The sequence below is a fragment of the Panthera pardus genome, unplaced genomic scaffold (genome assembly GCF_024362965.1).
Source record: "Panthera pardus isolate Hobbes unplaced genomic scaffold, ASM2436296v1 HiC_scaffold_8, whole genome shotgun sequence".
Classification (NCBI taxonomy): Eukaryota; Metazoa; Chordata; class Mammalia; order Carnivora; family Felidae; genus Panthera; species Panthera pardus.
Window position 1 is genome coordinate 7525010 of NW_026527013.1, and position 13933 is coordinate 7538942.

Sequence of the window (13933 nt, forward strand, 5' to 3'; positions counted from 1 at the left end):
TCAAAGAAGCACCACTGGGTGCTTCGATCTTTCTGGCAGCTTCCTTGAGTATCACCGCCGCAAGGGTGTGGCATTATATCACCCAACTCAGAGAGTTCCAGGAACAAGGCAGCATCTCAGACAACTTTTTTTTTTTAATTTTTTTAAATTTTTATTCATTTTTGAGAAAGAGAGACAGAGCACAAGCAGGGATGGGGAGGAGAGAGAGGGGGACACAGAATTAGAAGCAAGCTCCAGGCTCTGAGCTGGCAGCACAGAGCCCAATGTGGGGCTCGAACCCACGAACCAAGAGATCATGACCTGAGCCGAGGTCGGATGCTCAACCGACTGTGCCACTCAGGCGCTGCTCAGACAACTTCTGATGAAGATGTCTAGAGCCAAAATATTGCCTAGAGCAGCCCGAGGAAAGGGAGAGCATTTGGGACAAACAAAACATAGCCTGAAAGGCCTTAGAAGGCACAGACTGGAAATGTTGATATGTGCATGAATAGGGGTTTTATTTTATTATTTTTTTAATGTTTATTTTGAAGGAGAGAGAGCACAGCAGGGGAGGGGCAGAGAGAGAGAGGAACACAGAATCTGAAGCAGGCTTCAGGCTCCAAGCTCTCAGCATAGAGCCTGATTCGGGTCTTGAACTCACAAACTGTGAGATCATGACCTGAGTTAAGTCAGATGCTTAACCAACTGAGCCACCCACTGCCCCTGAATAGGGCTTTAAAAGCTCGAGTGTTTACCAGAGAACCAAGAAGTCCATAAGCACACCTGGGGCTGGATGCATGCTGGGAAAGGGTGAGAGGATCCAAAGAGGATCCAAAGATCAACCTCTGGCTGATCTTCAGGATCCGCCCCAGCAGGGATGGAAGACTAAGGAAGAGTTGTAGATGGCCTAGCTAAACATCAAAGGAGTGGCCCAACACACAGCCCATCAACAAAAACCAAAAGAACATTTTTAGTTTTCTTCTCTTGGCTCCGGGCATTTAAGGAATTTCTGTCACTCTAGTTTAGTGACCACTAAATTAACAGAACACAGATTTCAGGGACAGCACTAAAAAGAAATGCAGAACATACAAAAATAATTTATAAAAGCCACTAAGCAAACATCAACAATACACAACAAGCAGCAACAGCAAGCCCTGGGAGAGGGGTGAATCAGATTTTCAAACAGCTGCATTATGATATCTAGAATTTATGTTTCTAGGGCTCCTGGGTGGCTCAGTCAGCTGAGCATCTGACTCTTGATTTCGGCTCATGTCACTATCCCAGGGTTGTGGGATTGAGCCCCGTGTTGGGCTCTGTGCTGAGTGTGGAGCCTGCTTGGGATTCTCTCTATCTTTCTCTTTCTCTCTATCTTTCTCTTTCCCCCTCTGCCTCTCTCTTGCTCATTTACTCTAAAATTAAAAAAAAAAAAAAATTGTTCCTAAAAGCCAAGGCACTGGACTTAGTAACAACCTTAAATCCATTTGTTTCAACACACTCAGCTAACAGAAACCATGGACAAAGAACTATAGGAAACTAGAAGAATTATGTTTCGCTAAAGAAATTATCAATAAGAGACAGAAACAAAAAAGAATCAAAAGACGGGCACCTGGGTGACTCAGTTGATGAAGTGTCAGACCTCAGCTTGGGTCATGATCTCAAAGTTCATGGGTTCGAGCCCCACGATGAGCTCTGTGCTGACAGCTTGGAGCCTGGAGCCTGCTTTGGATTCTGTCTTCCTCTCTCTCTGCCCCTCCCCCACTCACTTTGTCTTTCTCTCTCTCCTTCTCTCTCTCTCTCAAAAATGAATAAATGTTAACACAAATTCTTTTTTTTTTTAAAGAACCAAAAGAACTAAAAAGTACAGTGTCAAAAATGGGTGGTACAGGGACACCTGGGTGGCCCAGCTGGTTAAGCATCCAGCTTCAACCCAGGTCATGATCTCATGGTTCCTGAGTTCTAGCCCCGCGTCAGGCTCTGTGCTGACAGCTCAGAGCCTGGAGCCTGCTTTGGATTCTGTCTCCCTTTCTCTCTCTCTGCCCCTCCCCCTTTTGTGTGCGCTCTTGCTTGCAAACTATCTCTCTAAAATAAATAACTCAAAAAAAAAAATGGGTGGTACAGGCAAAAGGATAGACATAAACATGAATCCAGAAAAAGAAAAGAAAAAAAAAAAAAAAAAAAACATACTCTCAACAGTGTGCCAGGACAATTTAATGGGGGAAAGAATAGTCTCTTCAACACCTAATGCTAGGATACCTGGATAGCTCTATGCAGAAGAATCAAAGCAGACCCCTGATTCAGACCATATACACAAATTCACTCAAAATGGATCAAAAATCTGGGGCGCCTGGGTGGCTCAGTCGGTTTAGCGTCTGACTTCAGCTCAGGTCATGATCTCTTGGTCTGTGAACTCCAGCCCCACGTTGGGCTCTGTGCTGACAGCTCAGAGCCTGGCGTCTGCTTTGGATTGTGTCTCACCACCCCCTGCCCCTCCCCCACTAGTGCTCTGTCTCTGTCTCTCAAAAATAAATAAATGTAAAAAAAATTTTTAATAAAAAAAAAAATAAAGTAAAAATGGACCAAAAACCTAATGTAAAGGCTAAAACTATTAAAAAATCTTAGAAGAAAGCAAGTGGGTAAATCTTTAGAACCTTGGATCTGACAGTGTCTAATCTTTGTAAGATATGAAAAAGCACCAAAGAAAACAAAGATAAATGGGACCCCACCAAAATTAAAACTGTTTGTGCATCAAAAAACACTATCAAAAAGAGCACAACGATATCCCCCAAATGGGAGAAAAAACATGCAAATCATACATGTGCTTTGGGCCCACTATGAGAGGCCAGAAAGAACTCCTGCACGTCAACAACAAAAAACAACACAGGGTAAAAAAGGGGCAAAGAACTTGAATCAGCATTTCTGCAAAGACACAGAAATGGTCAACAAGCACAGGATAAGATGTTCAACATCATTTGTTTTAGGGAAATGCACATCAAAACCATGGTAAGACACCACTGCATACTCTAGGATGGTTACTATTAAAACAAAAAAAGAAGATGGGGCACCTGGGTGGCTCAGTCGGCTAAGCATCTGACTCTTGATTTCAGCTCAGGTCATGATCTTACGGCTCAGGAGTTTGAGCCCCAGGTGGGGCTCTGTGCTGACAGCGCAGAGCCTGCCTGGGATTCTCTCTCTCCCTCACTTTCTGCCCCTCCCCAGCTCATGCACGTGCACTCTCTCTCTCTCAAAATAAGTAAATTTTTTTTAGTGTTTATTTTTGAGAGAGAGAGAGAGAGAGACAGAGAGAGACAGAGACACAGAGTATGAGTGGGGTAGGGGCAGAGAGTGAGGGAGACACAGAATCCGAAGCAGGCTCCAGTCTCCTAGCTGTCAGCACAGAGCCCGATGTGGGGCTAGAACTCACGAGCTGTGAGATCATGACCTGAGCTGAAGTCGCATGCTTAACTGGCTGAGCCACCCAGGTGCCCCAAAATAAGTAAAATTTTTAAAAAGATTTAAAAAACAGAAAAGAAAAAAAGGAAATAAGTGATGATAGCAAGAATGTGGAGTAACTTCTACACTGTCCGAGGGAATATAGTACGGTACAGCCTCTATATAAAATAGTTTGGTAATTCTTAACAAGTTAAACATAAAAGGACCATATGCCCCCACACATTGTCATGAAATTGAATTCTGTATGATTTTACTAGATATGTACGAAATAGGTACACCTGTAAATAGAAAGTAGATTAGTGGTTGCAGGGGCTGGGAGGAGGGCTGAACGGAGGCTACTGCTGATTGGTTACAGGGTTTCCTTTTTAAGCGAAAGTATTTCGGAACTAAAAAGAGCTGATGGTTGCACAACACTGTGAATGTACTCAGTACCAATAAATCACACTCACCAAAATGGTTCATTTGTGTATTTTATCCAAAAAGAAAAAAACATATGGCACATACTTGTATCTAAATATGAGTGGAACAAGACAAAAAGGTTGAAAAAAGGGAACTTGGGACTACACAGAGGGCAGTGTGTTAGAGAAGTCTGGCAATCATAAGAGTATGGGGTCGAAACTGCAGGAAATCTACAAAGCTTAATACTCAGGAAAACTAAGGCTGACGGTAAACAAAAAACACTGAGAGAGTCAGGAAACAAAATAGAAAGTATTGTAAAAAGACCTATCTGCAAGTAATGAAATTTTCAAATGAGCCAGACAGGTCTTTCTGAGAGAACAGAAGAAGGTTGACATCAATGGAAATTTAAAGGTAAAGGGAGTTAAAGGTTCCTGAGCAAACTCAGAAACGAAGTGGCTTCGTTCAGCCTTCTCTGAAAAAGGGTAGACCTCCGAAAGCTTGCCAAGTGGCATTTCCAAATGGACTGCGCCTTTCCTAGACTGGCATCGCTCTGCACAAAACCGTATCATGAACTTACCCTGCAGGACTCCTCTCCCTCCTGTCCTCAGCAATTCTGCTCCTTCCAATGCAGAGCTGAGATCAGGTTTGCATGATTTGTATCCTGCTTAAGGGAAAAATACATAAAGAGAACGCTTCAAGACACGAAACGCAGGTCTTTGGATAGGAACCAACATTTTAGCCTTCACAGTTTCTGAAGACGGTGAAGTCTCACTTTATAAACTGCAAAACCATCACATGAAATTTTAAATCAATGCAATAAAACTATTCTAAAAGGAACAAAAATCGAAGTACAGGGACGTCTGGGTGGCTCAGTCGGTTAAGCATCCGACTTCAGCTCAGGTCATGATCTCACAGTCCATGAGTTCGAGCCCCGCATCAGGCTCTGTGGTGACAGCTCAGAGCCTGGAGCCTGCTTCAGATTCTGTGTCTCCCTCTCTCTCTGCCCCTTCCCTGCTCATGCTCTGTCTCTCTCTGTCTCAAAAATAAATAAAAACATTAAAAAACATTTAAAAAATCGAAGTACATTCTTTGTGCCCTCAAAAGACTAGAGAACTCTAAGACCTGAAAATCACATCTGGCCTCATACACATCTTAAGTCTTAAAGTTTTGCAAAACTAAAAGGCAACTGACAGAATGGGGGAAGATATTTGCAAACGACATATCAGATAAAGGGTTAGCATCCAAAATCTATAAAGAACTTCTCAAACTCAACACCCAAAGAACAACTAATCCAGTGAAGAAATGGGCAAAAGACATGAAGAGACACTTCTCCAAAGAAGACATCCAGATGGCCAACTGACACATGAAAAAATGCTCAACATCACTCATCATCGGGGAAATACAAATCAAAACCACAATGAGATACCACCTCACACCCATCAGAATGGCTAACATTAACAACTCAGGCAACAACAGATGTTGGTGAGGATGCAAAGAGAGAGGATCTCTTTTGCACTGCTGGTGGGAATGCAAGCTGGTGCAGCCACTCTGGAAAACAGTCTGGAGTTTCCTCAAAAAACTAAAAATAGAACTACCCTATGACCTAGCAATTGCACTACTAGGCATTTATCCAAGGGATACAGGTGTGTTGTTTTGAAGGGGCACATGCACCCCCATGTTTATAGCAGCACTATCAACAATAGCCAAAGTATGGAAAGAGCCCAAATGTCCATCAACTGATGAATGGATAAAGAAGATGTGGGAGATATATATATATACAATGGAGTATTACTCGGCAATCAAAAAGAATGAAATCTTGCTATTTGCAACTACTTAGATGGAACTGGAGGGTATTATGCTAAGTGAAATTAGTCAGAAAAAGATAAATATCATAGGACTTCACTCATATGAGGACTTTAAGAGACAAAACAGATGAACATAAGGGAAGGGAAACAAAAATAATATAAAAACAGGGAGGGGGACAAAACAGAAGAGACTCATAAATATGGAGAACAAACAGAGGGTTACTGGAGGGGGTGTGGGAGGGGGGATGAGCTAAATGGGTAAGGGGCACTAAGGAACCTACTCCTGAAATCACTGTTGCACTATATGCTAACTAATTTGGATGTAAATTTAAAAAAAAAAATTTAAATAAAAAAAAAAAAAACAAGGGGGAAAAAAACAGAGGCAAATCAAGAAGCAGACTCTTAATTATAGGGAACAAACTGATGATTACCTGAGGGGAGGGGAGTAGGAGGGTTGGGTTAAATAGGTGATGGGGATTAAGGAGTACACTTGTTGTAATGAGCATGGGGTACTATGTGGAAATGCTGAATCACTATATTGTATACCTGAAACTAACACTGTATGTTAACTATAATGAAATTAAAATAAAAACTGAAAAAAAAGTAATAAAATAAAGTCAAGTCTTAAGGTTTTCATGGGGTGCCTGGGTGGCTCAGTCGATTAAGCATCCAACTTCGGCTCAGGTCATGATCTCACGGTTTGTGAGTTCAAGCCCCGTGTCAGGCTCTGTGCCGACAGCTCAGAGCCTGGAGTCTTCCTTGGAGTCTGGGTCTCCCTCTCTCTGCTCCTCCCCCGTTCATGCTCTGTCTCTGTCTCTCAAAAATGAATGTTAATAAAAAAAATTTTTTTTTAAGTCTTAAGGTTTTCAGTCCCTAAAAGAGTATCATTTATCTAGACAGATCTTCATTTGCAAGGGAATCCTCCAGAGAGTGAGGCCCCTGAGGCCAGGGACTATGTCTGTCTTGTTTACCACAGTCTTCCCATTTGACAGCAAAGGTACTTAAGAAACAATTTTCTCATAAGGGGTTCAGTGAAGAAACGATGCTTACCTAGTGTGATGAGATTCTGGTAGTTCTCCAACATCGCATCTCTGTAGAGAGCAATCTGTGTTTGATCCAACAAAGTCCACTCCTCCTGGGTAAAGTCCACAGCTACATACTCAAAGGTTACTAACTGCTAAACCATCAGATATATGCTGCCTTCAGCGAACTACCATCTTGTTTGAGGTTCTCAGAAAGATGAAGGACTGAGGAAGGTAGACCAGAAGCCTACAGGACTCTCGGGCCCAGATCTCGTCTGCTCTCCAGCTATAGACGTGCCTGGTGATCACAGCCAGTCATGTGGATTTACCAGCGTGTCTGACATGTGGTGAAACTTATGTTACCACAACTTTATTGTGGGCTCTTCTTGCTTTATTTTCCTCCTCTATTTATAGGCTGCGGTTAGCACTGAGCACACTGTAACACTCTGTAAAATCTACTAAGAGATGAATTATTTCCACAGTAACGCATGCATTCCATGAGATTAGATACCTTCATATCATTCCTCAGTATCTATCATAACACTCAGCGAAACGGTAAGCCAACAAGCATGACCAAGCATCAGAAAGAATTAACGAATACGGAGATAAAAGAATCACATCCAATATAATCCCTATGTATTCTGAGATGGCATGAGTCCTGGAGACATTTACCTGGGACTCATTCCTTAAGCAGGGCCATTAATTGCTATAAAAAGCCTGGGGACATTACAAGAAGATATGGCTACCACAGAGAGAAACAGGACATTCTGAAGAAAGGTCAACTTTCTACTTACCTGAGAAGAATCCATCAGTAACCCAGCCACCGTCCTTGCCTCTTCGCGTTTCCTTTCCTCTAAAGACAGAAAAGGTTCCAAGAAAGATGACCTCAGAGAGAAGACCATGAACTCTGAAGCCAATCCAATTCCAATAACCACATGCCTACGAACGGTCCACACCATGCACAGAACACACACCAAACACACTAATTCCATATGACTGAGTTACCTGGAACAAGTCGATGGTTTTCTGGATCTTGCTACCCACGAGATACAGATGGATAAAAATTCCATCTTACAGGTGCCTGGGTGGCTCAGTCAGTTGAGCATCCAACTTTTGATTTCAGCTCAGGTCATGATCTCACAGTTATGAGATCAAGCCTCGGGTCAGGCTCCACACAGTCTGCTTGGGATATTCTCATTCTCTCTCTCCCTGCCCTTGCCCCGCACGTGCACGTGGGTGCTCTCTCTCTCTCAAAATAAATAAACATTTTCTTAAAATTCCATCTTGAGTTATACAAATTACAGTGAGGCAGAGCTGTTTGACACAATAGAATTCATGAATATATTACCCCCTGAAAAAGCGCGCACACACACACACACACACACACACTTCCTGCATCTCAAATCCCAGGAACCTGACTTATACACACTCTGCTCATTTCAATCACGCTTATACAGTCCACCGCATGATCCCTCGGCCCCCCGAGCACTGGCTCTGCCATTTGTGAAGGAACTACATGAAGCAAACAAATTTGGAAAGAAGCATCAGCAAGGACTCACCACCCACCTGATTCACAGCAAGGGCTGCCATCCTGTGAATCTGATAGAGTTTCCAGAATATTCCATCTCTTGCTCAGACCACTTCAGAGGAGCTTTTGAGTTTAAGACGTTGATCTCAATTTCTCTTCATACACTGGAGTATCTGGCTAACTGGTTCACAACATCCATCATTAAACATCAGACATTTTTCCTCAATCATCAACCATCACTCTTTCGCCATATCTGTGCAGATGAAAACACGTGACAGCTGTTGAAAACCGTCTAATACCCTATCATACAAATATTATCAACTGCTATTTACTATTATTAGTAGTTGTACATATATAATCTCCTTTCATTGTTAGAACAACACTCCAAATTGGGTATAAATAACTATCATTTAATAATACTCCGTCCACACCCTCTGCTGGGCATAATGGAGATGAGAAATACAAAAGGTTTTATGAAATCAGAAGTCCCTCTGAGTACCCACTGCTGGAGCTTGGCTGGATTTGGAAACTTCACCTCCTTCTGTCTCTTACTGCTTCATGCAGTCAGCTAATATTCAGTAAGGACCCTCTTTAAGCGAGGCCAGGTATGAGGCAATGAGGAGGGAACAGTTCTTGAGGATCTCACAATTAAATGGGGCAATGGCGGGGCGCCTGGGTGGCTCAGTCGGTTGAGCGGCCGACTTCGGCTCAGGTCATGATCTCAAGGTCTGTGAGTTCCAGCCCCACGTTGGGCTCTGTGCTGACAGCTCAGAGCCTGGAGCCTGTTTCGGATTCTGTGTCTCCCTCTCTCTGACCCTCCCCCGTTCATGCTCTGTCTCTCTCTGTCTCAAAAATAAATAAACGTTAAAAAATAAATAAATAAATAAATAAATAAATAAATAAATAAATGGGGCAATGGAGGTAATAAACAGATGGACATCTGAAACTAATATTGTGATTTTAGAAAAACTCGAAATACATTTCTAATGTTAGCCACTCCAACAGTGTCGGAAACACATCGTTGTTTTTATGTCGAAACTGAAGGCTTTCCACATTTTCTCACAATTAACCAAAGACTAGTACACAAATATATTGTGCATCTTTTTGCCTTTTCATATTGCTGTTCAGTTCTACTTTTCTCCATTAAGTATTGGTTTTATTTTTATTCACCCTTTCAGTACATTTTCTTCTTCTCCCTCTCCTCCTCCTCCTCCTCCTCCTCCTCCTCCTCCTCCTCCTCCTCCTCCTCCTTTTTGAGAGAGAGAGGGGAGAGAAGCAGGGCTTGCCCTGCTGGGGCTTGTGCTCACCTGAAATGGGGCTCAAGCTCAACGGATGTGCAAACTCACAAACCGTGAGATCCTGACCTGAGCTGAAGTCTGATGCTTAACCAACGGAGTCACCCAGGCTCCCAGTATATTTTCTTCTACTTCTATATTCCTTGCTCAACTTTATCAAGCAGCGCCCTTAGTTCCATTTCTTAAACTTCTTTTATGGAATTACAGCATACATATGACTAAGGGAGGCGATCATGAATAAAAATCTCAATGAAGTATTCAGAAATGAACAGCCCCATGTAACATCATTCCAGGTTGAGAAATAGAATATTTCCATATCCAGCATCTCAGACATATTCCTTGTCTCTTTTCCAAATCGCTAACTCCATGCTTCCCAACTGCAACCACTATCCTGACATTTAACACTCGGCAGTGTACTGCCTATTTTTGAATTTTTATTTAATTTTTTTAATGCGTATTTATTTTTGAGAAAGAGAGAGAGACGGAGGGAGGGGCAGAGAAGAGACAGACAGAGAATGCCAGGCAGGCTCTGAGCTGTCAGCACAGAGCCCAACGTGGGGCTCAATCTCACAAACCATGAGATCATGACCTGAGCCAAAATCAAGAGTCAGACGCTTTTCTGACTGAGCCACTCAGGCACCCCATTTTTTTTCTAACCTTTTTAATGTTTATTTACTTTTGAGAGAGAGAATTTTAAAGAAAAGGTATCTAACAGCATGCAATCTTTTGTGTCTGGCTTCTTTCATCGGACATTGCTTGTGAGCTTCATCCAAGGGGTTACCTCTGCGTTCCGTCTTTGCTCATTTTGAGTATGCCACAAAAAAATATACGCCACAAGTCATCGACTCATCCCTTGACCCACTTTCAGTTATTTCCAAGCGAGGGATATTTCAAATAATGATGTTACATATAGTGTTTATGTTCAATTGGTGGCCATGTGTGTGCATCACTGGTGTGTCACCACCAGATCATATTTAGTTGATATACTTTAAAAATGTGTTTCCACTAGCAGTCTACGAACATCTCAACCAATACCGGGCACTGTCCCTTTTCAGTTTTACTTTTAGCCATTCAGTGTGTGCAGTAGTATCACACTGTGGTTTTTATTTGCAAACCCCTGGTTGCTAATGACATCGAGCACCTCTTTATATATTCGTTGCCCATCTGTTTTTGTTTTTGTTTTTAATGGAAGGGCCTATGCAAACCTCTTGTTCATTTCTCACTTCCGGTATTAATTTACAGGAGTTTTTACATAACTTCTTTGTTGTTACATGGGAGGCAATTAACCCCATGCTAAAGATCAAATATGCCTGCAACTTATTTCCACCTCCTTACTTTCAAAGAGGTTACCACAAACATTTAACTCTACACACGGAGAGAGATGTAGAGAAGGTACACTACGCATGCTAAATACTAACAACTGGTCAATGTACAGCAAGGTAACACCTGAACAATTCATCCCATTTCAGTAACGGGTGGCCACAGCCAGAGCTTTTCCGTCCAGTCCCCACCGCAACGCACCGCAATCGCCACGTCGGAGAGAAGGGGGCGCTGCGGCCGTTTTCCACAACCGCGTACACGTTTCTCCTCTGGAGAAAGGACACAGTTTGTTCTGGCAGCTTTCGCAGAGAGGCTCACAGCGGGCAGAGAGAAGGCCCTGCCTCCACCCGGGACCCCGAGCCGCGGCCCCGACCCCCACCCGCGCGGGCGGAGCCGACCGAAGCTCTGGGACGGACCCGGGCGGCCGCGGTCCCTCGGACGCGGTGCACCCGCGATTCCCTGCCACTCGCGGAAGCTGGAAACCTCCCGGGAGCCAGCGCATTAGAAGCGGGGCGGAGCTCGAAGTGAGTCGGTTTCCGATTAGCACTTCCGCTTCCGGTTTCCGGCACGAGGTCAGCGTGCGCGACGGGGCCTCAGGAGCAGAGGCGTTGGGTCCGGGGTGGCAGCCGCTGCTGCCGGATGTCTGGGGAGCGGGCTGGAGCGGGGTCCCGAGCTGGCTGTCGCACCCACCACGTCCGAGGCGCAACGCTGGGATGTCCGAGGGCAGGGGACGGAGTTAGAAGCGGCACGGACACGGTGGGCGGGGTTTGCCCCCAGTTCCGGGCCACGGAAGCTCTTGAAATGCTCTCTCTTCTTCAAGACTTTCTCCTTGTTGGTTCAGCCCCAGCCGGCGCTCTGCATATTTATAAAGATGAGCCTGCTAGCCCGTAAAATGAGCTCCCAGCTCATCAGTCCTCTCGCTGACCTTCAGCTTCAAGGTAGAATCCTCATAGCACATAATTAACCCATTTAAAATGTACCATAGTAGGGGCGCCTGGGTGGCGCAGTCGGTTAAGCGTCCGACTTCAGCCAGGTCATGATCTCGCGGTCCGTGAGTTCGAGCCCCGCGTCAGGCTCTGGGCTGATGGCTCGGAGCCTGGAGCCTGTTTCCGATTCTGTGTCTCCCTCTCTCTCTGCCCCTCCCCCGTTCATGCTCTGTCTCTCTCTGTCCCAAAAATAAAATAAAATAAAATAAAAAAAAGATTAAAAAAAAAAATAATAAAATGTACCATAGTATAGTCAGGGTTGTGTATCCATCACCACAATCAATTTTAGTGCATTTTCATAATCACAAAAGGAAACCCAGTACCCTCTTAGCCATAATCTTCCCACCTCACCACCCCCACTCCCCCAGCCCAAAGCAACAATGTAGTTGGGTGTTTTTTTTGTTTGTTTTGTTTTTTGTCTCTGGGGATTTGCCCATTCTAACATTTCATGTAAACAGGATATTACAACATGTGGTCTTCGTGTCTGGCCTTCTTTGACTTCCATAATGTTATCAAGGTTCATCCATGTTGTAGTGTGTACCAGCCTTTATTTCTTTTTCTTACTGAATAGTATTCCACTGTATGGGTGTGTCACAATTTATCCACTCAATAGTGAATGGACATTGGGTTATTTCCACTTTTTTTGGCTATTAAAAATAACATGGCGGGGGTGGTGCGCCTGGGTGGCTCATTCGGTTAAGAGTTGTGTCAGACTTTGAATCAGGTCATGATCTCACAGTACGTGGGTTCAAGCCCACATCAGGCTCTGTGCCGACAGCTCGGAGCCTCCTTCAGATTCTGTGTCTTCCTCTCTCTCTGCCCCTCCCCCATTCGCACCCTGTCTCTCTCAAATATAATAATCAAAACACATTAAAAAATAACATTTAAAAATAACATAGGATATTTTTTGAACAGTGATCAGAGGAAAATTCATATTCCTAAATGTATCCTTAAAAGTGAGATAATAAAAAATAAATTCCAAGCTAAAAGACAAACAAAAAAACCTAGAAATAGAATATCAATGTAACCCAACCTAGAAAATTATATAGGAATTTACACTACCAAAGAGCATCAAGCCCAGATAGATTGGTTTTTGGTTGAGTGGGGGTGGCAACAGCTTTATTGAGACAGAATTCACATATAATTCATCCGTTTACTTTTTTTAATATTTATTTATTTTTGAGAGAGAGCACAGAGGGGGAGGGGTAGAGAGAGAGGGAGACAGTATCCAAAGCAGGCTCAGAGCTGACAGCAGAGAGCCCAATGTGGGGCTTGAACTCAGGAACCAGGAGACCTGAACCAAAGTCAGACGCTTAACCAACTGAGCCACCCAGATGCCCACAATTCACCCAAAGTGTATATTCAGTGGTTATTATATTCACAGAGTTGTGAAACCATTGCCACAATCAGTTTGAGAACAATTTCACCATCCCCAGCTCCCCATCCCATCCCATCCCTAAGCAGCTATTAATTTATTTATTGTCTCTATAGATTTGCCTATTTGATGATTTCACATAAGTTTTAAAAACTATGTGGTCTTTTGTGACTGATTTCTTACACATAGCATAAACTTTTCAAGGTTAATCTATACTGTAGCATTTGTCAGTATTTTATTAAGTTTATTTATTTACTTATTTACTTAAGTAAACCTTTACACCAACATGAGGCTTGAACTCATGACGCCCAGATCAAGAGTTTCATGCTCTTCCAACTGAGCCACCCAGGTGCCCCAGTATTTCATTCTTTTTGACTGATGAACAACATTCCTATCAGTTGGTGGACATGTGGGTTGTTTTCACTCTTTGGCCGTTTTGAATAATGCTATGAAATATTGTTGTGCAAGTTTTTATGTGGACATGTTTTCATTTCTTTTGGGTATATGCCTAGGACTGGAACTGCTGGGTCATATTAAACACTAAGTTTAACCTTTGGGGTAACTGCCTGGCTATTTTCCAAAGTGGTTGCACCATTTACAATCTCACCTGCAGTGTGTGAGGGTTCCAAGTTCTCCTCATCCTTGCCAACACTTAGTATTGTTTTGTTTTGTTTTTTAAAACATGTAGCCATCCTAGTTGGTGTGAAGTACCGTTTCATTGTAGTTTTCATTTTAATTTCCCTGATGACTAGTGGATATTGAGTATCTTTGCAT

The 13933-nt window shown here is 43.2% G+C and overlaps 1 protein-coding gene across 9 annotated transcripts in view; it reads right to left on the bottom strand.

The window, feature by feature from the left end:
* LOC109254155 (zinc finger protein 846-like) overlaps positions 1-13933 on the bottom strand; it is a 110570-nt gene that overhangs the window by 50979 nt on the left and 45658 nt on the right. For 2 of the 9 annotated variants that reach the window (XR_008420574.1, XR_008420575.1), the window contains 2 exons: positions 8222-8436; positions 6684-7508 (listed from right to left, as the gene is read on the bottom strand). Coding sequence is in view for 2 of the 9 variants with exons in the window: in XM_019427832.2 (XP_019283377.1) it covers positions 4406-4489; positions 6684-6768; positions 7450-7464 (184 nt within the window). In the remaining 7 variants the exon portion in view is untranslated. Of the gene's footprint in view, positions 1-4405; positions 4490-6683; positions 7509-8221; positions 8437-10999; positions 11171-13933 lie in introns of those variants that run through there. The other 7 variants (XM_019427832.2, XM_053898192.1, XR_008420579.1 and 4 more) reach the window with 7 other exon arrangements.